The 27,574-nt window shown below is 41.8% G+C and overlaps 1 protein-coding gene across 6 annotated transcripts in view; it reads right to left on the bottom strand.

Moving 5' to 3' along the window:
• SH3KBP1 (SH3 domain containing kinase binding protein 1) overlaps positions 1 to 27,574 on the bottom strand; it is a 334,741-nt gene that overhangs the window by 89,430 nt on the left and 217,737 nt on the right. For all 6 annotated transcript variants that reach the window (XM_061136773.1, XM_061136772.1, XM_061136775.1 and 3 more), the window contains one exon: positions 11,313 to 11,388. In XM_061136773.1, the coding sequence (XP_060992756.1) occupies positions 11,313 to 11,388 (76 nt within the window). The remainder of the gene's footprint in view (positions 1 to 11,312; positions 11,389 to 27,574) is intronic.

The raw sequence follows: 27,574 nt of genomic DNA, 5'->3' as shown, positions 1-27,574 counted from the left end.
TCTGTGAGTCCACTTCTGTTTTGTCAATAAGTCCATTTGCATCATTTTTTTAGATTCCAAATATAAGTGATATCACATGATATTTGTTTTTATCTCATTTACTTAATATAATCATCTCTAGGTCCATCTATGTTGCTGCAAATGGCATTATTTCATTCATTCTATGGCTGAGTAATATTCCATTGTATATATGTACCACATCTTCTTTATCCATCCCTCTGTTGATGGACGTGTAGGTTGCTTCCATGCCCTGGCTACTGTAAATAGTGCTGCAATGAACACTGGGGTACATGTATCTTTCTGAATTATGATATTCTCTGGATATATGCCCAGGAGTGACATTACTGGATCATATGGTAGCTCTACTGCTAGTTTTTTAAGGAACTTCCATACTGTCTTCCATAGTGGCTGTACCAATTTGCATTCCCACCAACAGTGTAGAAGGGTCCCCTTTTCTCCACACCCTCTCCAGCACTGTTTGTAGACTTTTTAATGATGGCCGTTCTGACTGGTGTGAGGTGATGCCACATTATAGTTTTGATTTGCATTTCTCTAATAATTAGTCATATTGAGCATGTTTTCATATGTCTGTTGGTCATCTGTGTATCTTCTTTGGGGAAATGTCAATTTAGGTCTCTTTAGGCAAATAATATTTATTTCACTCCCCTTTGTGGGTGGTTGGTTGAGGAGCGTGCATGGGATCCACTTCTAGCCAATGAGATGTGAGAAGAAATGTCCTGGGGTGGGGAGAGGCTGTTAGATTTTGTTCCCAGATTTAAAAAAAAAAAGATACATGAGAAAAATAGTTACCCCAGCCTTTTTGCATTTAACACTGTTTCACCCTTGTTGGAAGACAGTACACAGTTTTGTCCTGCCACAGTCACATTTCAATCATGAAAGGAAAGCCAAGAAAATCAAAGAGGAAGTGACCTTGAGCCCTGACACTGTTGAGATGTCTGTCAAATTATTCAACTTCAGGGGACCTGTCCTTGGATTTCTTGTTATCTGACTTAATAAAACTTCACTGCTTATCATCACTCTGTGGTGAGGCAGGTATTTATCACTCAAAGCAGAAGGCTCCCTGACATGAAGGAACTCAGAAGAAAGAGGACACTTTCAGTAAGGTCTTCTGAAACACTTCACTATAATCTGCCTCTGCCACCCAAACCTTCTTCCTATGTATCTTTCTCATTCCTTCTCCCACCCTCCCCCATAAACTCTTCCCTTGCTACCTTAAGACCTGGCCTCATAACAGGTCAGTAAATGACTATGAAATTGACTTATAACCAACAGAAGTGAGAAAACATTTTTATAAGAAAGTACTAATATGCCTTTAAAATGTTTCATGAGGTCATTTCATTTTATGGTCAGTTTCCTTATGAGCTAAAGGAGGGTAGGTGTTCCTCTGTCATTTTTTAAAAAACAGCTTTAATGATATATGATTTAAATGTCATAAAATTCACACATGTAAGTTGTACAGTTTGAAGAGTTTTAATAAATTTATAGAGTTGGGTGGCCATCTCTGCAATGCAGTTTTAGAACACTTTCACCATGTAGCTATATGGTGAAGCCTTAGATGCAAAATGATCTGGAAAGCACCAATTTTAGATAAAAGGAGGAGGAAATAGTGCCAGTGGCTACCGTCAACTACCTCTCTCTGTAAAGCAGGTTCCCACACAATACCTCATCCATCTTTGTATCTCCAGAACCTGACATAGCTCCCACCCTGTGTTTCTTGATGATTCTCTAGCAATACCTACAAAGTAGAGGACTATGGGATAGCAAAGCAGGAAGAGAGGATTCTGGGCTAGAAGTCAGGATGGTCAAGACTGGGTTTGGCCCCAACCAGTCCTTCCCAAACACACAACTTAAGGCAATCACGCTGTTGTTCTGGACCTCACGTCCTCAGGTATGAAAGAGAGGCTGGCTCAGGAGCACCAAGAGGAGGGTTTGGCTAACTTTATCAGGACTCTTAGAGCTAATTTAAACTTATTCTAGAACTCTAATATAAAACAAATAAAACAAATAAAAACAGGGCTGTCTGGTTAAATTAGAGAGTGAGGCTGGTCCATCTTCTCCCCAGATCCTCAGAAATATCTCAGTGAAATAATGGGGGTATCAAGGAACACACTGGGCTACACATAAGTCCCAGCCAGCTCTGACTGTTCAGGGCTCTGGTCATGAGCACTGTAATTCACAACACTCCTGACCAAACATGACAACTATTTACCTCACATTTTAAATTATTATGATATATTTTAAAATAAGAATTTTTTTAAACATCTGAGGCATTTGGGCCCTAACTCAGCAGTATTGGGAAATAAGAACATTAGGTTGGTTTGGCTATATCAATGGTTTTAAGATATTCAAAAGTAAATTCAAATGCAAAATAATATATTAACTGAGACTATGATTTCAATTTTCTAGTCTGTGGAATAAAAATGTTTCCTACTTTAATTCAAATATTTACTGAGTCACCACCATGTAAAAGATGGGCTTCCCTGGTAGCTCAGTGATAAAGAATCTACCTGACAATTCAGGAGACACAAGAGATGCAGGTTTGATCTGATCCTGGGGTCGGGAAGATCCCCTGGAGAAGAAAATGGCAATCCACTCTGATATTCTTGCCTGGAGAATCCCATGTACAGAGGAGCCTGGCAGGCTACAGTCCATGGGGTCACAAAAGAGTTCGACACCACTTAGCGACTAAACAACAACATGAAAAAGCTACTGTCAGTTCTTGGGCCTGTGATATACAGGTCAGTCCAACCACCCTCGCACAGAAGTCCAACCTAACACACAAATAAGCATCAACTCACTATGACAGAATATTGTCATGGTGTTTCAGAGAAAGGCAAGATAATATTCAGGAGAGAGTTCACAAAAGAGCAGGCATTTGATAGGTCTTGAAAGAAGGGTATAATTCCAAATCCCTTTTGAATGTGGGAAGATTATAAATTTTAAATGAGTAGCAGACAGAGATGGAGAGTAAAGGACTGAAATTAATTTTTGGAGGCAGGCATTTTACATCTATTCATCAATTAGATGGATTTAATTAGCCCAAGATCAAATAGGAATGAATACACACACGCACATCAAGAAATAAAGACATGATTTATCCAGTGATTAAGATGATTGTGTCTCTATTTTTTCTTTAGAAAGATTTAAAAATATTAATAAATTAGCATAAGACTGAAACCTTAAGTCAGTTTTTTAGCCATTTTTGTCTCAGAGTCCTTTAAGAATCTGATAAAAAGCAATGACTCTTTCCAGAAAAAGAAAAAAAAAAAAAAAAACAAGCAAACACAGATACATTCAAAGGTGCAGAGAAAATGTGTTATACAATATCTGGTATACTGTATCAGAACTGCCCCGTTCCCAATCAAGAGCCCCTTATAAGTGACTGGCATTGCAATTTCAAGAAGTCCAGTCATAATTCACACCCCTAAATCTCTAAATTTCTAGAAATTTACATGAGATTAAAAACAGATTGTTCAAGGAATTTAGTTCACATGACCACACCCGATGACACCCTTCAACTGCCTTTATAATCTATTTGTACAAAAAGCAAACAAACTTAAGAAAATATCCTCACCTTAAAAAAAAAGCAGGAGAAAGAGAATAAACATATCAGCAAAGAAAACATATACACACACCAAGAAAGTTACATTAACTTTAGGACAATTCTTTGAGCTCAACTTAGGACATGAAGATCAAAACTCCATGTGTCACAAAGTCTGGTCAGAAGCCTTCCAGAACTTTCAGCAGAGATGGAAAGTATCAGGTCATGCCTAGAACTGGAGATTTCTTTTCTTCTGAGGACACCAGAACAAAAATATCAAGTTCAGTGGTGTCTACTTTTGCCAACATCAAAATCTGAAAATTCTTTCATTAAACTAACAAATATTATCTGAGACACTACTGGTTCATAATCCCTTATTCAGAAGCCCTGGCGACAGAATTTTTCAGATTTTAGAAAGGAAATACATTGCACATACCATATAATATGTAACATCCCCAGCTGGGATCTGGGGCTATACCCAAGCATCAAATACATTAAAAATTTGCAGCAAATGGATGATTCGTCACCCCAAATGGAATAAATGAAGACCAGGTGGTGCTAGTGGTAAAGAACTGGCCTGCCAATGCAGGAGACTTAGGAGACAGGGGTTCGATCCCTGGGTTGGGAAGGTCCCCTGGAGGAGGGCATGGCAACCCACTCCAGTATTCTTGCCTGGAGAATCCCCATGGACAGAGGAGCCTGGCAGGCTATATAATCCAGGGAGTCGCAGAGTTGGACACTACTGAAGCACATACCCACATTCATATTAGCCCAGAACAAGTTTTATCACCCAAGGAGTGATAAAGCCTTCTAGTTTTCGGGAGTGTTTTGTACTTTGGAATTGCAATAAGGGTTTGACTTCTATTGTGTCCTGGGGAAAACTGAAATAAGACTAGTTATCTGATTCTCAAGGAGCTTATCATTAAAGAGAGGAAATAAAGCATGCATATGCAGAGCTCTGGACAAGGCAACAGGGAGGAGAGACAGAGTGATGTGTTTGGATTAAAGCCTTAGAGACTCGGAAATGGGGAAATCACTTCCCAAAGCAGAAACTTGGGGTCCCTTCCTGGAAGAGGAAAATAGCACTGGCCCTGCCTGGACAATGTCCCAGACCTTTGACTGGAGTGGGGTGGGGTGTTTCCCAACCATTCTTGATGACAAGAAGCCGATAACTAGTCTTATTTCACTTATTCTCTTTGACGCTCATGGGAAGGGTGGGATAAATACATTTATTCAAAAAATACTGAGTGTCCAGCATGTGTCTGGCGGCAGAAGATACAGTGGTGCTCTCCTGAGGCATAAGACAGTCCACACCAGCGGTTCACAACTGGGTTGACTTGGCTTCCCATGAGACACCAACAAAGCCCCTAGATGTTTATGGTTGTCACAATGTGGGGGGAAGAGATGGTAACTGACATCTACTCCATGGGGGCTGAGAAGCTGCTAAATACCGTACAATGGGCACAGGACAGCCCTCAGCAAAGTCTGATGTGGTCTAAATGTTCACAGGGCCCAGGTGGAGAAAACCTGGTCTATATCTAAACTCAGGGAAATGAAACACAACGTCTTTGCCACTACATTGTGAACTCTGGCCCAATGCTATCTGTCACGAAAAAGGTGACCCCTCTGGTCTTGCATGTTGATGGGAATATGACTTTCAAATTATTTTGCAAATATGAACTATGCCACTTTTTAATTTCTTACTAAAAAGAAAAAAAAAAAACAAAAATCAAAATGTTACAGGCAGAGGAAGCCTTTCTGTTCTCTAATATGGAGCAGACAATGGCTCCTCTCAATGACACCTTCTTCTGCTCAGGTGAGGAGAAACTCTGAGTCTTTGGGAGGAAGGAAATCCACCAGGACAGCAGAGCGAGAGTTCACTTTGTCTTCTAAGAGGATTGCATTTGAAATCCAGGTCATCTGCAGTGTGGCTAGGCTGGTTACCCTTGCAGAAAGACCCCCTACTCTGAATCTGTGTTGGGAGCATTTGATGAAAGGTGCTTTCCTAGGGTGAGCAATGACCCCTGAGACACTCACCGAACCTGAGGGGTTTAGGACACATCAGGTGTGGAAGAAGCTAAAGGGCTGGGTAGGACACACATTTCATATCAAATGTGCCCAAATTTCCTGGCCCAAGGGTGAGCAAGTTTTGGAGAAGATAAATGAGCAAAAACACCTATCCTGGCAAAAGAGATGAAAACAGTTCACAGGTAAGGCTGGGCGAAGGCAAAAGGAGAAGAGGGTGGCAGAGGGTGAGATGGTTAGATACCATCACTGATTCAATGGACGTGAATCTGAGCAAACTCCAGGAGCTAGTGAAGGGCAGGGGAGCCTGGTGTGCTGCAGTCCGTGGGATCACAAAGAGCTGGAAACAGTTTAGTGAATTAACAACAACAAGAAGGCTGGGAAAAATCCCAACGTAAGGGGAGGTGACCCTTTTTTCTCCTAATCAAACATGCAGCGATAAAGTGAAAATTAGCTCAGACTGAGAAAGTAAAAATCTGCAAATGCGGATACAAATGCATATACAGCCAGCTGCAACATGAACTGGAAATAGTATTCCTCCCAAGCACACACGCTACAGCTGCAAAGGGTCCAAGAAGCCCCTTCTCTGAGAGAGTGACTACTGCTTTCTTACTCCCTGAGAAAGTCTGTCCTCTAAGACCACAGGCAATCAGAAACTTTGCTTTTATGTATTGTATTAGTAATAATGACGTGTTCCACCCTTGGTTGAAGGAAACAAGTCACTGTGACACAGAAAAGAAGCCTGGAATCCCCACACCAGAGCAGGGCCTCCTGTACGGGGTACTGGACACAGCCCTGCTCATGGATCAGTGGTTCCCAAAGACACAGGACCTGGGTTCAGCTCACAGACCAGCCGTGATGAGGCCCCACTCACACAGCCCTGTTTTGTTTGAAACATATCAAAACCCTGCTGCTTCATCTAAATTTCACTCACTTCTGCCTCTCCTCCAAATCTGTAACTGCTTGTTTTTGTTTGGTGAAATGCTCCACAGGGGTTCCTGGGTAGTCCCTGTGTTGCAATGAGCCCAGAAACGTGACCTTGTCAAACTAACCTAAACCAGGAGCTCTTGGGCTGGCTGGGCGTTGGCAGAGGCTAGAAAGAACAAGGATCTGTCAAGTCCCACAGAGCAACCACTGTTGATCCCCTAGGAATCTGAAATAAGCTCGAGGGTCAACAAATGTGTTCTTTCCCTCCCAGTGACTATGAACCTAGGGAAGGAGACTTGTGGCTACTACACTGCTTTGACAAGACTCTGTTAGGTACAGAGCCTGGTATTGAAATCATTTCTAATTCTCCATCTGCTCCACCACCACTGTTGCCAGTGTCCACTGAGTTCATGGCACTTTCCTGGACTGGATGGTGGGGGTGGTGGGCAGAAGACACCACCCCCACCATGAGGGATCAATGGTAGCCACAAGGCACTACGTGTCACCGTCACAGGGGACAATGCCTAAGAAGCAAGTCAAGGGACAAAGTGATCAGAAAGGTGGTGCAAGCGTCCAGTGATAATGTGAGGGGAGGTTAAGCAGGAAAAGTTTAGCCTTTGCTCCCCAGGCATCGTTTATTTAGAAGCCTGACCTGCCTTTGTACACATTCTGTCAAGGACTATTTTTTTCTCTAACCTACCCGCTCAACTGGTCCTCTGAATCTCTAAGACTGAACTGTTTGTTCAGGAAGATGCTAAAGAACTCTTTCTTCAGGCTATTTTTCTATCCCACAGAGGCCACAAATCTGCATCAATTGTAGTCAGAAAAAGGGGCGCTCCAGATGTGGTGAGCTGGAGGCACCTCAGGGCACTACATTTATGAATATTTAGACAGCTTTTCTCTTGTTATGAAAATTATGGCAATCTGTTCCACAGCATGCGTTTCTGATGAATTTCAATATCATAAAAGCTTTATTGGGGGAGGGGAGATGATGTTAGTTGTTTAAATAAATCCTGATCAGCTGAGTTTCACTTTCTCTCAGAAGATACCAATCTACACTGAATATTTTTTGAATCATCATAATGCTTACTAGTGACATGAGCTTGTATTGGGTTGGCAAAAAAGGCCGCTTGGGTTCTTCGGTAAGATGTTACCAAAAAACCCAAAGAAACCTTTTCAAAATTATTTATTTATTTGGCTGCACCCAGTCTTAGGTTGTGGCACATGAACTCTTAGTTGTGGCTCGTGGGACCTAGTTCCCTAACCAGGGACCGAACCCCAGGCCCCTGCACTGGGAGCTCGGAGTCTTCGCCACTGGACCACCGGGGAAGTCTCCTGAACAAACTTTTTGGCCAACCCAGTATCTGAACGCGCTAAGGAGACAGCTGTGTGGGAAGGCACATCTCTCCTCTGTACTGCTGGGCAAGTTGTTATGGGTGTGACTTCCAACCAGAAGGAAGGAGGCTGTGTTCTTCCCCAAGTGCAGGGTCATTTCTAAAAACGGGGCAGTGCTCTGTGTCCTTCCGCCTGAACCTGGGTGCTACATCCAAATCCAGAAGCAGCAAAAGGTTCCAAACGGACGGGGCTACCTGGGGGACTAGGGGCCCTCGTGGAAATCACGGGAGAACCATTACCCCAGAATTTGCTCTTTACAATGGAAGTCAGAAAGTGTGTGAAGGGTGAGAGTAAACTGCAGCAATCCTTGCTCTGGCTCCACGAAAACATGACTGTCAATAAAAACCTCTCCAGGCTTCACTCACAGTGATCATTCTTCCCAACCACTTAGACACAGACTTATCTCTATGGCATCTGTGCCAAATGATATCCTTTCATATTCCGACTCAACTGTTCGCATCTTTCTTTTGCCTCTCCCAAGGGCTGTTCAATTCTTGGAATGCAGAAAGCTTTCACTCTGAATTATAAAGCTTTTGGGACTGAATAAGATAGTGAGGATGCTCAGAGAGACGTGAAGGCTTCTCTTGAGTACAACCCTCTGACTTCAGAGACAATGCAGACAATGAAGAGCAAGGCCAGAGAAACAAAATTATTTGCCCAAGATCACACAGCTAGCTAAGAAGAGAGCTAGTCCTGGAACCTGTGCTTCCTGACTCTCAGCAGAACACCCCCTGACAGCCTGTAAAACCACTCGTTATTAACAACTCAGCCCCACTCTGTGATATATCTAGTGATAGACATCGTTAATAGATACTTGCAGGACTGAAAGAGTTGGCTAGAGTCAGGATTCTCCCACATGCTCAAGGGAGCTGAGCATTCCGAACTGTGTCAAAATCCAGGCCCAGGAAGCCTATCTTAGATCCCAGAATCACTTTCAAACTACGCTGTCTGATATGGTGGCCCCTGGGCATGTGTGGCTTTTAATAATCAACACGTGGCTAAGCCAAGATGAGATGTGGCATACATTGAAAATACACGCTGGATTCTGAAGATTCAGATAAAAAGAGAATTAAAATACCTCATTTAATAATTGTTTATGGGTTACACACATTGAAAGGATAATACTTGGGATATATTGAGCTAAATAAAATATATTTAAATTGAGTTCACCTAATTCTTTTTATAACCTGTTTCTTTCTTTCTTTTTTTTTTTTTAATGTGGCTACCAGAGAATGTATAATCTTGTATGTGGCTCACATAGTATTTCTATTGGTGAGTACTTCTCTAAAACTCCTTCCACACCCACCACCTAACACTGCCAAAAAAGACTTGAGTCTCCTGCCTGCAGACATTACAGAAGACAAAAAGATCTATCAAGGATATGCTTTCATTCTAATGTGAGTTCTTGAGGCCTGAGGATGAGTCACTTAAGCATGTCCTGCAGACTGTCCTATTTTGTGTCAAAATCTTACAAGTTACGCTCAGATTCCCCCAGCTCTGCCTCCTCCAAACCAACTCACAAGTCACCCTAGCATCTATTTAATCTGCAGAGAGAGGAACAATCTATAGGGCATTTTTCTTTCACTTCTATTGAAACTCTTTTCCATTAAATAAAATTCTCTGTTTCTCAGATTCTTATTTCTGCAAACATGACTGAGGTTGGTGAAGGCCACTGGTTGTCACCTGTCACGAGGACAGCCTGTCCCAGGGACCCCATTCCAATTACCTTTGAGGTTTGATGTGTCTTCCCCTCTTCCTGCCCATCCTCCACTCCAGCCATTCCAGCAAACTTGCCTAATAACCTGGATCACTGATAAACTTGTTAATGGCCAGAAAAGAGAATGAGCAGTTGAATGGAAGGAAGGATGGGCTACCGTCCAACAGGAGAAAAAATTATGGAAATGGTTTAACTTTGAATTCGTGTAAAGAAAAAGTTTCAGGATACTCTTCAAGAATCTTGAAGGTTTTAGTGTTTAAATGGAGGTTTAGCACTAGCATTCCAGCACCTGGGAATTTATTGGAAAAGCACAATTTCAGTCCCCACCCCAGACCTGCTGCCTCAGAAATTCTGGAGGTGTGGCCCAGCTCTCTGGGTGATTCTGGGGCACACTCAAGTTGGGGAGCTGCTGGACTAGAGCATTAGTCTAGTGAGCGTCCTGCCTCTTTAAACAGAGTCTGATTGTATCATTAACACCTTGAAGGCATGTCAACGTCATCTGAACCTTAACCATTAAGACAGCTACATCTATAACACCCATGAATGTATTTATCTAAAACACCATTTGGGGCTTGGCAGTCCCATAAGTTCGTTTTCTATGTCTAAGGCAGTAACATTTACTTGCTCTCAAAACTACCTGTTTTGCACTGAAAAAGGAGTTTCTGGTATATTTTCAGGAACTAAAAGAATACATTTGTGCTTGCTCTTATATTAATCATAATCACATATTTATGACAGAGCTTCTCTCAATCTTTGGATTTCCAAACTAGATTAGTAGTCTGTCCACATTATCCTCATAAGGAAATATGAAGCTGGAAAAAAAAAGTGAAATCCCTAGAAGGAACTGCAGTATTTATTTCTGATAGAGCATGTTCAGAACGTTCCAGTTATTAGAAGAATGACTAAAGGAATTGGAGGGCTGCCAGACTTAGCAAATACAAACACAGGATGCCCAGTTACATTTGAATTTCATATAAATAACCAATATTGCATGGGACATACTAAAGACAAAAAATTGTTCATTGTTTATCTGAAATTCAAATATAACTGGGCGTCCCTTATTTTATCTGGCAACTCTAGGATGGGGAGTACTGACCGCTGGGAAGGTTGGGGGGGGCAATTATCCTCAAATACTTAAAAGACTGTTAGGAGAAAAATGGGCTAAAATCAATATAGACCCAGAGACTAGAACCAATGGGTAAAAATGACAGGAAGAGCATATCTGGCTCAACAGAAGAAAGACACTTGTAACTATAGGAATACAAGCAGAGCTGTGCTGAGGAGTCAAGATTTGGGAGTGTCTGTTGAGTGGCTAGGCTAAAAGATAAAGCCTCTCTGACTTGAAGGCCTATGAATCTCGACACTGTTTGAATTGCCATTCTCTAAAATCTTCCTGACTCCTCAACTATGCAGATGGATCCAGGTATACATGGATAAGCCCTGGCTCTGCATGCAGGTGAAAAACAAATGGCAGGGAAGCATCTTCTTCCATTGAGGAGTTCTGAATCGAACTTGTGCCCACCCTACTGGTAAGAACAAAATGAAACCCATCTGGGTGCATTTTTTTCCCTAATGTGCTATTAAAAAAGTCATTAAGATTATATAAGAATTTTTCAAAAGGGGCTCAATGATCATAAAACCATTCACTTTTTTCAAACATAAAACAGATAAACAAGGAAAACTCACTCTTTGTCCTGCTGTCCATTTCTGGTTTTGATGAGTCTGGAGTTGCTGCAGTTGGAGGTAACTTCTTGCCAATAGTCTGAGGAGGGGAAAAGATGATTTTTACTTATCAAGATGATTCTCTGCATTAAACAAAGGAATAAAAACATCAAGATCATGATGACGAAAAGCTCACAACTCATCCCAAAAACCACACACTTAAGTTTTGGTACTGTTCTAGGTAACGGCTGCCAGTCTTCAATTAGGTCTGGACCTCAGGGACAAGTAAGTGGGAAAACCAGCTCAAAAGGGTTTTGTCCTTGTAGGCAAGCCATATCTCTTATTGCCATTCTTCCTTGGCTCTTATTAAAAGGTTGATTACTTTCAGCAGAGAAAACAGGTATATTTCCCCTCATTTTATGAGAAGTTGGCTCAATCTATGGCCCAGAGCAGGTGCTTGAAAGTGTTTGCAGCGTGGAAGAAAAGCAGGAAGAGGGAGAGCACAAAAGGACAGAAAAAAGGGAGGAATGGAGGGACAGAGGGACAGTAGAACAGACCAATGATGAACAAGTGGAAGGACAGGCAGAAGCCACAGTCCACAACAAATGTGCCTTGTCGTGTCTCCTAGTAATCTATGAGCCAACCTGCAGTGAGAGGAAGCATGCTTGTGTCCTCCAAGGTAGGTCTGTCTGCCCTGAAGATGGAACAAGTAGGGCAAACAGCTCCCTTCCTCCTCACCAGCTTTTAACCCTCGAGGGTTTTGAGTAAGGCCAATGCTGCAGACCCAAGACATCTATTTAGTAATTTTTTAAAAAAATACATGAGTTTGTTTTGAGTTCATTTTCTTCTCTTCATTCATAGCTAATTCTATTGTCATTCATTATTTATGGACCATCCACAGGGAAGATTAGATATTGTCTCTGGCTAAAGATAGTCCCCCAAACACAGGCAACTCAGTGACTCAAAGCCACAAAGAAGAAAAACAAGACGAGTTCTAAAGGTGAAGTTTGGCCCCACTCTGCTCCTCTGCCATCACATATGTGTGCTGGGGATTAACGCCCAAGGAAAACGGCACCTGATACAGGGAAATAGCTGTCAGAACCAAGTAGCCGCATGCATCAACCTCTATAACAACAAGGACTTTTCCCAGGGAGAAGTCCAGCCACTGGGAAAACCAAGCATATCTGCCCCTTGAACATAGGAAGGGGAGTAAACCACACAATTCAAATGCTGCCCTGTGGCCTGCTTCTTCAGATACAACTGGTTCATCACAGTTTTTCATTCGAAAAAGTTCCTCATGCTTCAAATGCTGAAACTAACATTAAATATGAATATATCACAGAAAGAGGGTAAGATAAATCTAATCCTCAGCTTTTCATGAATTTTTAAAAACATTTGTGACAGAAAGCCTTTAAATTTTACACGGTGACATTTTTATTTAGTGCCACGGGGCTTTCTATATCAGATAAAAAATGAAACCCCAAATATTATGCCGCTCCTCAACCACCGCTAAGTATTCAAACTAATAACATGGTATGATTCTGACAAAACATCAAGGAGGGGAAAAGCTGGTTGTTATTTGGCCATAAGGTCACATTTGATGAAAAACTGTTCTTAGAATTATCTTGAAAAGTCAGAAAGTGACAATAAAAATAGATGCTCTCAGAGTGTTAGCCGCATTCCTGCTCACACTTCAGATAGCATCTCCTTCCCTCTCTCCGGTTTTCCCTTTTGGGGACCAGAATAAAGCATCATTATTGTTAACAAATTAGGAAGAGGAAAACAAAAACAATGAATCCTTTAGTTACTGCTGACAGTAGAGAGAGCAAATCAGGAAAACAGAGCAGTAAACACGATGCCCAATCCTGACCTGGCTTCCACTCCTGAAAAAATCAGACATAAAATGGTTTGGGCCTTAAGCCAGATGTCTTCCTTTAGAGAAGCCTTCACAGGTTGTGCATTTTTATGACTCCCCCTTATTTGGTAATGAAAGGAACTGTCGCCCTCCAGCTCTGATGTCTTGGTTTACCAGTGATATACCAGTTTACCAAGCTAGGAGACATCAAGAAAGGCCACCAGTTAAATACACCTACTTCTGAACAGAAAGACGTAAGAAAGCAAAGCTTACTCTATTTTTTTTTCTTTGTATTTCAGAAAATACAGTACACTGGCCTCTGCATGGATCCCAGCATTCGAGTGGTAGTGAAGCTGATGTGGCTGTCATCTTCTGGAGGTGCTACATCTTAACTTCTTTCTTCTTCCTCATATGGGCCCTGACTAAAGGTCGAGAGGAATGCCAGCTCCTCCCAGATCAGCCTGGTCTTCCAGGCATCTCTCTTTTCTCTAGGACCCAGACCTAGAGAAGTTTGCCTCCCAGACCCACAGCACCAGCCTCATCTGCAAACTGTGTCAGGAAGGCCAATTCCCAGGCCCCGCCCAGCCTTTCTCAATCATAAAGCTGGGGGATGGTGCCTGGCAGTCTCTGTCTGAACACACCCTCCAGGGGATTGTGATGTAGGTTCAAGTGTGACAACCACCAACCTCGATGTAAAAGGATTCTATTAGCACTAACCAATTGCCTTTTCCTGGGATTAACAGCTTGGATGCCTAGTCTCAAACCTAAACAAATTCTGAGACATCTTTCTCGCTCTTCTTCCTCTCTTCTCTACCTCCTTCCACCAAATGCCTTCCCCTTCTCTAGTCTCACTGGCACAAGAACTTGTCACTGCTACTAAATGAGTCACTTCAGAGAAGACATGAAGTTTAGCAGAGCAGACAAGGTGACAATATCACTGAGGGAGATGGTGGGTGGGGGCCAGGGAAGCATAGGTGGCCACGAGACCCTTCATCAAAGGAATACTGAAAGGTTGAATGAATGGATAGATGGAAAGCAGATGAATGAATGGACAGTAAGATGGCTTTGAACCAAAAATGGAAGACTGTATCTAGCCTCTCTGGGCTCAGACGACCTTGAAGGCCAGGTGTGTAGATCCCCATGACTGTACCAACCTTCAGGGAAGGACAAGCCCTGCTGCTCTTCAGTGGCATTTGGGGTGGGAGGTTTCTTCACTGGACAAGACTCACACATTCAAGGGCAGTTAGCAACCCTTGCTCCTGCCCAGTAATAGCCTAGAGTGCTCCTTCATCACCGTGTCTACCCCAAACACCCTACACCTTTTCCAAATACCTCATCTGAGAACCTCTGCCCTTTACCCTTCCTCTAAATACAAGAAGAAAGACAAAAGGTAGTGAAATACTGCTTTCTCACCAGACTTCTATCTTCCCCTACCTCTTAAAATATCTTTGGTCCACTGAACTAAACATGAACGGAAACCCTAGATTTTAAAGGGCACACATCATGAGAGCAATGCCCACCTCCAGTGCACAAAAAGGTCCTATGTAACTGAAGGTCAGCCACCATGCGGGCTTATGTGGATGGAAAAACTGGGGAATCCTATCCATACATCTCTCATCCACTTGGCAGGCAGTAGAGGATGTGGAAGAGCATCCGGGATCTCCACTTTTGGCCTCCTCGGCCGAGTTCAGAGTTCCTGCCCTCCTGGGTATCACAAAGACAACGGTTTATCCCGGGCAAGTATGGGCCCTACACTTTGGGGCTGTGCTGATACTGCTCAGGATGCAGCTCTTCCATCTTTTAAGAGATGTGCAAATGGGCCCACTTTATCAAGTGCCTTCCAAAGGAGTGGGACTTCCCTTGCGGTTCAGCTGGTAAAGAATCCGCCTGCAATGCAGGAGACCTGGGTTCGATCCCTGGGTTGGTAAGATCCCCTAGAGAAGGGAAAGGCTACCCACTCCAGTATTCTGGTCTAGAGAATTCCATGGACCGTATAGTCCATGCGGTCACAAAGAGTCGTACACGACTGGGCGACTTTCACTTTCATTTTCCAAAGGAGGGCCTCCCACGCTCTGCTCCATAGCTCAGCCCACGTGCCCTCCTATTCTGTGCTGGGGCTAAAGACTTCCCAGGATCCACATCCGCATGACTCTGGTCTGACTGCCCCCAACCCAGAGGCCACTGCTGGTCTGGGAGTGGATGTATGGCTGGAGCTGACACGTATGGAGGGGGAAGCTCTACAGATGGTGACTGTCTTCAACACAGTCATCACCAAGTTGGTGTCAACTTCTGTCGCTCCTGTCACGCCCTAAACTCCAATTAAAGCCTGGTTTTTAAAAGTAAGTAATTCAAAAAACTCTGTCCTTTGAATAGTTAATATCAGAAGTCCCTCACCTGTGAGCTCTCTTGACAAAAGTATTAACTTCAGTTTGTGGCGGGGTAGGTTGTGAACAGTAAGAGCATCATATACACTTCTAGTTCAGCAAGATTTTGGTAATAGAGCATCAGGACAGATAACTCACATATGATTTCAGTTAGTGAAGTTATTTTTTTTTCTTTTCTGTGCCAAAATGAAGAAACTAATGCTTGTAGGAAACACAATCACTGGATTGGACTCAAGTGGAATCCGGTTCCCTAATGACTAATAATATCTGTTTCTCCTTGCAACTGCTGGAGCCTGAGACTAGGATTCCACTCAAACCAAGCACAAAAATCACTCCTCTGACTTTATTCTAATTCAAATGCAAGCTCCTTTGAGCGCAAAAAAGTTTCCAGTTATAGGACAATGCTAAGGAGAAGACAGTTTAAGTTTCACCTCTGGAAGTCTCTTCTCCAATACGATCACAGAAAACTGAAATCACAAAGGTTGGCGGGGCAAGGGGAAGAGGGAGAGAGCTCTGTACATCCTAGCAGTTGCTGGAGCCCCACTATGGGGATACTAGGCTTTCTGGCGGCTATTCTAGGAAAGGGTGATCTTCTGAAGAGCTAAATGGAGACATCATTCAAGAGTTTACTCAAAGTCAAACACAAGCGATGATGTTTCAAAAAGCTGGTGAGATACAAGATCAAGGATGGCTCTTTGAAGGCATAAATTTTACTACACTAGTATCTGGCAGCACTTTCCCTTTCTGTTCAGTACAGATTTATTAAATATCCAAAATACATGAAGCAGTGAAGCAGACGAAAAGGCAAGAGGATGCTGAATGTCCCTGCAAACACTGAATCAGCAATTCCCTGGGTTCTCCAAAGTGGTGTGTTGAGGGGTACCCACCCATTCAGCATGGTCATTCCAATTCCTGGTCAAGATACAGGTCATGGGAGATCGCGATGAGAAGAGAGACAAAACAGTGTCTGTATATGGCCACACCCACCACCTTTCAGCTTTCCTTTTCTACCATAACTCAGATAGATATACAAACTGCTATTTAAACTGTTAACTGTTTTATTTATTCTTACAGGCTCCTTTCATGAACATCTATGACTGATGATATTATGAAGTCTTCTCAGTGCTCAGCAGGGAGAGGCAGGAGCAGGGCAGAAGCCCTGTAAGCAGCCAGCTACTGCCCGAGCCAGAAGAGAACTAGTACAAAAGAGTGTCCACACAACAGAGCATCTGTGCACTTTTAATAGAAGATTTTTTTTAAACTCACTGGGAAATTTACATTAACAACTGTCAATTCACCCACCTTTGACTGGCTCAGCTTAAATGACTTGATCTGAACAGAAGATATGCCAGAATAGAATACAACTCAAAATTCTAAAAATCAAATGCACAGTGCAGTAGGAAAAAAATATATTTGGACCTCCATCCTAGGGACAGAGGTTACTTTCAAAATACCTCACATACCACCGTGTTAATTCTGACATCTCCAAAGGGACATGCTTCATGTGAATCTCTTTTAAACTTGGCTGTAAGAGAAGATAAAATGTAAAAAGTAATCTTCTGATTATGATTTTGGGCTTAAGACTTACAATTATTCACATAATGTGTATTTCCCTGGCTGTCTTGAAAAGTTAGTGATAAGTCAAGTTACATGAAACCTCCCTGCCCAACCAGAGTTAAAGACCTTGTCAGATTCACAGCTGCTTTAGATGTATTTGAAGTTTAACTGCTTTTCTCCTCCTTTCTTTTCAGAAACAGTGCCCGCCTTGAGAGCAAAACCTAGATGTTAATTATTCTCTTATCTCCACAAAGTAAAGGGCCAGGAAGTGTTCACTGAATGGAGTCAGAAATTTGGGGGTGACATCTCCTCCCCCTTTGTCCTACCATTAGCATCCTACCACATCACAACAGCTACATGAAAGGAGCTGTCCTCCTTAACAACCCAGACCCCTCTTGGAGTCCTGCTGTTTGTCACTGTCACATATCAGCTCTTCTAGCCTGGTTTCTGATAACAGCAGATTGTATTCTTGGCCCTCTATGGTCCATGTCTCACTCCCTTGTTCTCATGACTCCTATCTCCTATTAATTATTGGTTGCCATAAAGAAGAACCCAATCTTAGCCAGGTTTCCAGTGGACCTCTCTCTGCCTCTGACTTCCAAATATTCTTTCTAGCTTGCTCCCTCACATTGTCTCAAGTTTCTATTTATTATGATCAAAGGACTCTCACTTGGAGGGGTCACTATCACTCAGGTATGTGTACACACACACACCCCATTCTCTTGTTCTGAAATAATTTTCCAAAACATGTTGCCAAGATGTTCCGCCAACACACCAACTAAGCACCACAACACCTAATGTCACAATCTGGTAAATGTGGGAAACACAGAATACTTGGTCTCTAAGAAGTCCTACAGTTTACTTTTATCCTTAACATTATTTCAGAGTTTTCTAAACTTAGCTGAACACACCCTAGTTCTTTGATACCTAGCAACACGTCACAAGAACGGGCAGTCTATGGAAGAGCTGGGTGAGAACATTACCACCTCTGCTTCCTAAATTCTCTTGCCTCATCCTCTCCGTCTCCTAGACTCACAACTTGGAACCCACTCTTGACTACTCTTTTACTGTACCTTTCCATATCAAACCCACCACCCAGTTCCTGCTTTCAGATTTATCCCTTCCTCTTTGACCCCAGCCTGTGGACTTTGCTTCTGTCACAGGGACTATTTTGAAAGTTTTCTAGACAACGGTCCTATTCCCCAATTCAAGTCGCTTCTTTGGATCTCCTGTAGACTCAAATTGTAATCACTCTCCACCATCACCCCTTACTATATCTACTTAAAAACACTCAGAATATATACTGCTTCTCAATGGCTATTCATGTAAATTCCCAAAGTCCTGAAGAAATTTGAGGGTTTACTTCTAATTGCTGCAACGTGCTAGATCTCTCCATGGCTGGCATCTTTCTCTTGTGCTCTTAGACAAAGAGCAAACTTTCTCTGACTGTAAGACACCTAAATCCCATCTTAGATGCTTCCATTAGATCTTCCAGGGTTTACTCTTTCAACCTGTCCAAGAGAAGCTTTAGTATCTCTCCTTTTACTGAATGTGTTTACATGAAGCCTGTTTTATATTTGCATGTTAAAAACACATAAACTTTCTCTCTGAGACACATGTGTGCATCAACAGGAAAGATGTACCTGAGAATATGAGCCAAATTCTAGAATTTATCATGCACTTTAACTTCTGCCAGGATCTGATCATTTGGTTCATTGGTTTGCTTTTTGAATACCTCAGGAGACCATGCCCTAAAAAAAAACTGTAAAGAACCATCCAATACATGCATTAATGAGATGGGTTGGATTTTCTCTTTGTCAAACAAAATAACTTTCTGCAAGTGTAGCAGGGGCTTCCACTCATGCTGGGGAAATGCAGTGCTAAAGAACGAATCAAAACCTACTTAAGTGCTCAATGAGGATGTACATTCAGACAACATTAAAAGCATAGAAGGCAGCTCTCCAAACGCCTGACAGTATATGAAAATGCTGTTTCTATTTTACCCCCACTGTTCCCGAGAGAGGAGCCTGCATGCTATTTTGTTGTAGGACATCTTATTCAAAGAGGATAAACAAGCCAAAGTAAATTTCCATTTCACATACTACTTCGGTAAAACACAGTTTGCCATTATGCTTTCAAAAGACTCTTTTCTGCTGTTAGGACACATAAAAGGGAATCTCATGCCTTTCTTCTACCAGAGGATTAGTTTTATCTTTTGATTAATAATACCTTCCTTTTAGATGCATTTAGAGAATTTAAGAAGAATGTAGAAAGATGGTAGGGCAGCAGGGAATATCACAGGGCCCATTTGAGTTTTATGTTTATCCAGGGCTTTAACAAGAAACTGCCTATACATACATGGAGCAAGTCCTAATTTTCTAATAAAGCAGCTGTATGAATTCAACGAGCATACAAGATCCTTCCCAGCTCTACAGTATTTTGACTTATTCGGTCCCAACATAGTCTAGGCTATCCCCCTTACCTGGGATAGCATCTTCTCCTCTAGTATATCTAAATTCCATCTCACCTCTAAGGTGCAACTAAAGTCCAGCTAGCTAAATGTATTCTACTGACATGCAGCTGACATGTGATCATGACATTTTTATGTGTATGAGATACTTGAGGGCAAAGTATTATTCAGTATTCCTTTCTACCTTTAAAGTGCTCCATCACTCTTCCTTCATTCACCCCTCCCTTCCTTCTTCCATTCCTTTCTTTCACTCACTCACTCATTCATTTATTCATTATTCTTTTCTAGAAATACCATCATGAGTGAGCATTTGACTTTGACCACTATTACAGGGACATTAGGGGCTTACCATGTGGTGAAGTGGTAAAGAACCCGCTTGCCAATGCTGGAGACACAAGAGACGTGGGTTTGATCTCTGGGTTGGGAAGATCCCATGGAGGAGGAAATGGCAACTGACTCCAGTATTCTCATCTGGAGGATTCCATGGACAGTGGAGCCTGGTGGATTACTGCCCATGGGGCTGCAAAGAACTGGACACGACTGGCCAACAGAGCACAACAACACAACCATAAGCCACGATCCATGTTGGAAGCTGGGTATACAAAAATCAGATGGGCCAAGTCCTGGATCTTTAATGAGTTCAAAGTATAGCAATGGAGACATACTAATTAGCCAAGAATCACAGTGCAAAGGGATAAACATGACAATAAAAGTATACATAAAAGAGAAAAGAGCCTTTAACAAGTCTACATGGGAAAATAAGTCTCAGAGCGGTGATGCAGCTGGAGTTAAATTCTGAAAGATGAGTAGGAATTTACCCAGTAGAAAATGACAGAGAGAGCACTAGGGCTAAAGAAAAGAAGGAGCAAAGGCAAGAAGGTAAGCAGGGAATGGGGGCTTCACAGCACAGAATGGGGCTGACGAAGGGGGGTCCTGCAGGTGGGGTGAAGGGAGAGGGAGATGCCTGGACCTCAGGGCCAATGTTACAGTCTGTGCTTTATCTTAAAGGCAACTGGGAGTAAGCAGAGGTACAGTCTGATCACATTTGTGACTTTAAGACCAGTGATCTGGTGGCACTGGGAGGAATGAAGAAGAAAGAGCATGCGAAAGTCAAGGAGATCTTTAGGAGGTTGACACAATAATCCAACTGAGGCAGTGAAGCTAAGGATGCAGAAGAAAGGTTGCAGAAACACATAGATTGACAACTTGTTCATACTCCACAGTCATGATGGGGATAAATCAGTGACTGAATTGGTGTGTATACAGATGGAAAAACACCCAAACTCTGTTATGTTCTTAAGTTGACATATATGTATTCGACAGAGGTGTTGAGTGCCAATGGTGTACAAAGAACGTTAAATTCAGACCCTCACTAGAGAGGCAAAAGAGCTGGAAACAGAGGCTCAAAGGAGCATGGTGGCAAATCTATCCCAATGAGAAGAACCCAGTGGATATGTTCCTCAAGTCTCTGATGCTGGTGTGGTGACATCAGTGAAAAAACAGTAGGCCTGTGATTTTGAACAGTTAGCTTACTGTTAAAACACCAATCCATCTACCATTTGAAAAACCATAAAAATACATAAGCTCTTGACACATATGAAAAAGCATCTTTCTGATCTAACAAATTTCAAGTAAACAGTTTAGTCAAGTATGTCTCCAAAAATGTCTTAAGATAGAGACAAAAATGGGAAATTTCTTTCCCCCAAAAGAAATTTCCAGACAAGCTTTTCTGTCCTTCAGAGGAAGGAAAGGAAATAAAACAGTTTCAGTCAGAATAAGTTAATAAGCTATGCTAAGCTTGTTAATAAGCTATGAAGTCCATAATAAATGACAAAGCAGGCTGAGCTGGTTTAGAAAGCTGACCTATATTTTGGGGCATCATCATGAAAACTGTGACCAACTGATACCTCATTTTCAGTGTCACCAACAAGGTCTCACTATGTACCTCAGGACGCACTTTTAATTTCTCAGGCAGCTCCTTAAAAATATTTGGAAGCTTCTGCAATGTCTTTATATTGCTGGCATAAAGATCTAATAACCAATCAGTATGAGTACTACTGGTTTCCTTATAACTCTGACAAGCTAGAAGCAGCTTGCTTTTGTTCTAAAAGTGATATTAGTCATACTGTACATGTAAAATTTTTTAATTATGTATTTTTCATATCAAAATGTATCCCCACTCCAACCCCACCAAATAAAAGAAAAGAGGTAATGCTTGGAGCAATGTTTTGTTGCTTGGTTTTCAAGTAAAATTGCTACTAACAAGGCTAGGGCATACAATGAAAGATTATCCAGCCTTAAAAAAAAAAAGGAAATTCTGACATATCGTGCAGCATGGATGAACCTTGAAGACATTACATTAAGTGAAAGAAGCCAATCACAAAAGGATAAATACTAGACGATTCCTCTCATATGAGACACCTAAAATAGTAGAAATCACAGAGACACAAAAGTAGCATGGTGACCACCAGGGGCTGGGGCAGGAAGAATGGAGACTTGTTGGGTACCGAGTTTTGGTTTCGCAAGGTGAAAGGAGGTCTGGAGACAGACAGATGATGGTGATAGTTATGTAAAAATGTGAATGCACTTAATGTCACTGAACTGTACACTTAACAATGGTTAAAATGGTAAGTTTTATGTTATATATATTTTTATCACAATTTGTAAAAAGGCTTAGGGTATACTGCTCTTTCCCTACCAGCCTCTCTCTATGTAGGAATACTGACTAGAATGGAAAAAAAATTGCTCATGAGGCTCTGATATCCTGCTATTTTATATTCAACCACAAAATCATTAGGGGCGCAGACAGCATGTAGTGGGGTAAGTTAGAGAACAAACCCATATATGTCCAGAAACTCACCTCAGTCTTCCAGTAAAGACTCTTTCCACTTCTCTGAAAGATAACCAACTGTCTCCATAAAGACAGTCTCTAAATCTGGCTAATGTAAATATTAATAGCTCTGCCTTATATCCTGTAGGACTCATTCTTTATGTTCATCAGCTGCTCCATAGATTCCCAAAGAATAACACTTACTCCTTTTTGGAATCAACTAGGCTCCCTGATTTTACAGAAGAACAGAAGAGAAAACTGCATCAAAGCTTAAAGACTCAATGACACTACCTTTATATTTTATTAGAAAGAATGAGTTCATATCACATACTTATGCAAAACAGGGACTTTTAAGCACATCCAGAGGTCAGGTACACATTGCTTACATCTTCTAGATGGAGAGCTGAATACTTAGAAAGATGACCCCAAGGTGCTCCAAGAATGAAGATCCTCAAAAAGAGATCCAATTAAACTCAGAGCAGTTTAATGACTAGTTATTAAGACATTTAACAATGAGGGATGAACCCAAATTCCATGCCTTCCATAAAAATATCCTAGATGCCAACTGTTGGAATTCTCTCTCACTTCTTCCTGATCCTACTGAACCTGCTTTGAATCCCTAGAATAGCATTCACTACTCTCTGCTTCGTAATTAAGGCCACTGATGTATGTATCTGTTTAACAGACTGAGGCTATAAGAAAGACAGGAAGGCAAGGGCTGTACTGTGGTAATAATCTTTGTATTCTGTGATGTGTCTTGCACATTGGAGGTATGAAATATTCATAATTTACTTCAGTCAACAATAAATTCAACATCCATCCAAAACATTTAGAGTTTTGGGCTTCTCTGGCAGTCCAGTGGTTAAGATTCCATGCTTCCAACTCAGGGAGTGTACACTCAATCCATGGTCAGGGAACTAAAATTCCACATGCTGGGCAGCATGGCCAAAAATTTTTTAAAAATATTAACAATTAAAAAATTTAGATTTATGGGGAAGTCCTGTGTAAGATGCACTTTCTAGATGCATGGGATGTAAGAATGGAACAAATCAACCTGTTTCCCCTTTCATGACAGCATCTGGTGGTTAAGAGTGAATTAGTATTAATAGGAACCCCCTCTAAGATCAGACTTACCAACTATGTGATCCTGGGCAACTTACTTAACCTCAGTTGCTTTGTCTGAAATGGAGATAATAGGTATCTCATAGATTTTCTAGGAAGATTAAATGGAAAAATGTATGTAAAGTATATAACCATTATTGCTATTATTGAATTTTACCAAATAAAAAAATCAATCATCATAATGCCTCTTCATGAATCTAGTTACAAAGGAAGACTGTTTCAATTACAACAGCTTTAAAAACAGCAGGTTAACTGTCCCGCTCCTTTGCTTGGGGACTGGAGAGCATGAACAACTTATAGAAGATAGTCACACAGCAAAGACAGGCTCGGAGGAAAGCGATCATTCTGAAAAAAGATCAAGGAAGAAAGGCAACAGCCATTGTCATATAGTCACTGCCTATAAGAAAAGGCAGACATAACAAACAGGAGAAACCACAAGGACCAGAGCCGACAAACCACAGAGCACTCAGGTCAATAAAGCTTCGGTTAAGGTGGTGCCCAACAGTGAGTGGCCAGAAGACCATTCCAGAAGCCCCTCAAGTTCGAGCCCATGCCAACTGCTTCTGGCTGCTCCCAAACTGTTATCTACTGTTAACGATGAAAAAACAACAAGGCATGTGTCTGGGGAAAACGGCCTGTTGTCAGAGAACAGAAAGCCTTTTATTGAGCATTTTGATACTCAGGAGTAAACACACCACCACTGAAAATCACCCCAAACCATCTTTCACAAAGCTTGGCATCCATGCAATAATGGATGAAGAAATCTGAAATTGCCAGGCCAAACTGATACTCCTCCCAAGGCAGTGAAGAAACAGTGGCTGAATGAGACCATAAACTCATGTGATACAGATTTCCAAATCTGCTAGTGGATATTGCTGACATCTACTTAGACATGAAAAGATGGATTCACAGGCTTGTTCCTGGAAGGGGCCAGGCTTTACTGCCAAATGCTGCTCTTAAAGGCTTCTTTCAATACCAGGAAGGAAGGGACAAATGGTATTCAGTTTGGATCCTATATGTAGTACATTAAATTCAGCAAACCTTTGTGGAATGCCTACTGCTACACAGCCCATCCCACAAGGCAAACGGCTTTCCTCTGTTATTTTTATCTCTATGTTTTCAAGAAAGTGTTGTGTTTTTAGCTATAATATGGGAAATTTAAACACAATATTGACAGGAATCAATGCAACCATCCAATTCCAGAGCTTCCAGATCCTCTAGGTAACTAGAGCCTCAAAGCTGAACATTCCACGGCCTTCTAGAGAGATGTCTACTGAAAGTTTGCAATGACATGGGAAATCATATACAATACTGAGTGGAAAAGATACACAATTATGTGTGTGAAAAAAAATTATGCATGTGGTATGATCTCAACCAGTTAAAAATGCATGGCAAAAGGAATGAAAGTAAATACAAAAAAATGTCAACAGTGTAGACCCAGGGTGATTAAATTATAATGCTTTTTACTTTCTTTTATATATTTTTTTTAAATTATTTTTTCAATTGAAGGATAATTGCTTTACAGAATTGTGTTGGTTTCTGCCACGTATCAACATGAACCAGTATACATGTGTCCCCTCCCTCTTGAACCTCCCTCCCACCTTCCTCCTCATCTTACTCCTCTAGGTTGTTACAGAGCCCTGGTTTGAGATCCCTGAGTCATACGGCAAATTCCTACTGGCTATATAGGTTTCTACTATCCAGTGTTTCTAAACCAGTGATTACTTTTAGAATAAAAGTTTTAAGAAAATAGCACACACTAACATAGGTAGAAAGAATGGCCTACCTTTCCACACTATTGATGCCTTTCTTAAGTTTTGACTTGATTTGCTGCTGCTGCTGCTGCTAAGTCACTTCAGTTGTGTCTGATTCTGTGCAACCCCATAGGCAGCAGCCCACCAGGCTCTGCCGTCCCTGGGATTCTCCAGGCAAGAACACTGGAGTGGGTTGCCCTTTCCTTCTCCAATGCATGAAAGTGAAAAGTGAAAGTGAAGTTGCTCAGTCATGTCCGACTCTTTGCGACCCCATGGACTGCAGGCCTACCAGGCTCTTCCGTCCATGGGATTTTCCAGGCAAGAGTACTAGAGTGGGTTGCCATTGCCGTCTCCGGACTTGATTTGCAACACCTCCTAACTAGAAATCACATGCAGCTTCCATTAGTGTGTCACTATATTTCCTTTTCCAAGTCATTAGTAAGAATGTTAAGAACAGATGTAAAATGAGTCATGATGGTAACTCACAAGATACCACCCATACAGAGCATCCCCAGCCGTTTATCATCAGACTTTACTTATAGTTATCCATCAGTTCACATCCTCAGTGACTAAGTGGATGATATAAAGTCATTTTCAATTAATGCTGTTTCACAAAAAGTATCAAGTCATTTTATCAAATGTTTTCAAAGTAAAAAATATATTTCTTGCTCCTCTAATTAAACCCATGAATTCCTATTTATACACGGGAAAGGGACTGAAAAGAGTTGAATTAACTGTGTAACTGTTTTTAATGTATGATTCCTTATCAATTTCTCACTTCCCAGTATTTGAAGAAGCACTGGTTTAAGGGGTGTGACCTATTTGCACAGGGTCCACAGCTTAATTGTTCTCAGTTTTCTATCAGTTCTTCATAAGCAAAAGCTCTTTTAAAACACAAACCAAAGTAATTATTACAAACAGTTTCTCAAATGGTAGAAAAACAAAATGTGATGGAACTCTGGTTCCCTAGATTTTGAGGTTTGGTTGTTTCCCCCCGATCTTAGAACTACTGACTTAAGTATATCAAACCCTTAAAATCACACAGATTTCACAGTTATCTTCTTCTCTCAACTATTTGCCAACTGTCTCCACTTAATGTGAACATACTTTGATTCTGCTACCTTTCAAAAACCAAGTCTGAATTTTTTTTAAATGAGATTCATGTTTGGGGTGTGGACAGATGGAATAAATACACTTTTAAGAGAAACCTTTTTGTAGAATAATTTCTGGTCTGTTAGAGCAAAAGTTCAATTCACTCTGTGCTTGGCTGCCATTTTTATTCATTCATTCATTCAAACTTTAGTTTCACAGCAAATGTCAGGAGGAAAAACAGTTCTCTTAAGGCTCTAAGTTCTCTTTATGATTCCTGATGAGTTTTAGGCAAAGCAGACTCTCACCAAATGAACAAATGGCATGCCTTTCATTAATCATTTTGCAGGTTCTCATTGTCCTGTACTGAAATATTTCCCCATTCTCTTTGCCTTTTTCTGTAACATATACAAAGACTCCAAACCATACAAAGTAGAGGATAAGAAAATCTTCAATTAAAAAACAAAACAGAGGGCAACAAGATGGCAGAGGAGTAGGTAGATGTGGAGTACATCTCTCTCCACGGATGCATCAGGAATACATCTTCAGATGCAGAAGACCTCACAGAACACCAACTGGGAGTGGGTAGGAGTCCCTGACCACTGGAAAGGAATATACAGATCCATGCAAAACTTAGTAGGATGAAGGAAGGAAGGGAAAAAGAGGAGAGTGAGCAAGACTGGACCTGCACCTGGAGGGTGGGGGAATTGAAGCAGGGGTCAGATTCCCACATTGGGGCAATCATTTGGGATAGAGGGGAAGCAGTTGAGCCTGTTAGAGAGTGTAGCAGCTGATATGTGACAGTCTGAATGGGGTGAGAACCACACAGACAATCCTTGCCACAGCCCGACCTACCCTGGACAGGGACGCAGTCCCCTGTGTGGCAGCTAGGAGCTGGAGTGTAGGGATTGGAGAGCAATCCCAGGGGAGTTCTGCTGTTGACAGGAGGGAAATGGCCCGAGGGGATGTGAGGGAGGAGATGGTGGTGGGGAATGCTTTTAGAGGAAAGCCAGGCAGCCAAGGAGGCAAGGCGATACTGCTGAGTCACATACAGGGGGTGGACGTATCACTGTAGCCTCTCTCTCCCCACATGCTGGTGCCAGCAGCAGACCCATAGAGAAAGCCCCAGAGAGGGTGGCCTTTTGAGTGCCTGATACGCTGAGCAATAAAGAAGGATCCCAGCCAGGGGGGACCTTTGAGCAACTGCTGCTGTGAGGTCAGCACA

Source organism: Dama dama, chromosome X (assembly GCF_033118175.1).
Source record: "Dama dama isolate Ldn47 chromosome X, ASM3311817v1, whole genome shotgun sequence".
Taxonomy (NCBI): domain Eukaryota; kingdom Metazoa; phylum Chordata; class Mammalia; order Artiodactyla; family Cervidae; genus Dama; species Dama dama.
The sequence above is the reverse complement of the archived record's forward strand: the minus strand, read 5'-3'. Positions and strand labels throughout refer to the sequence as shown.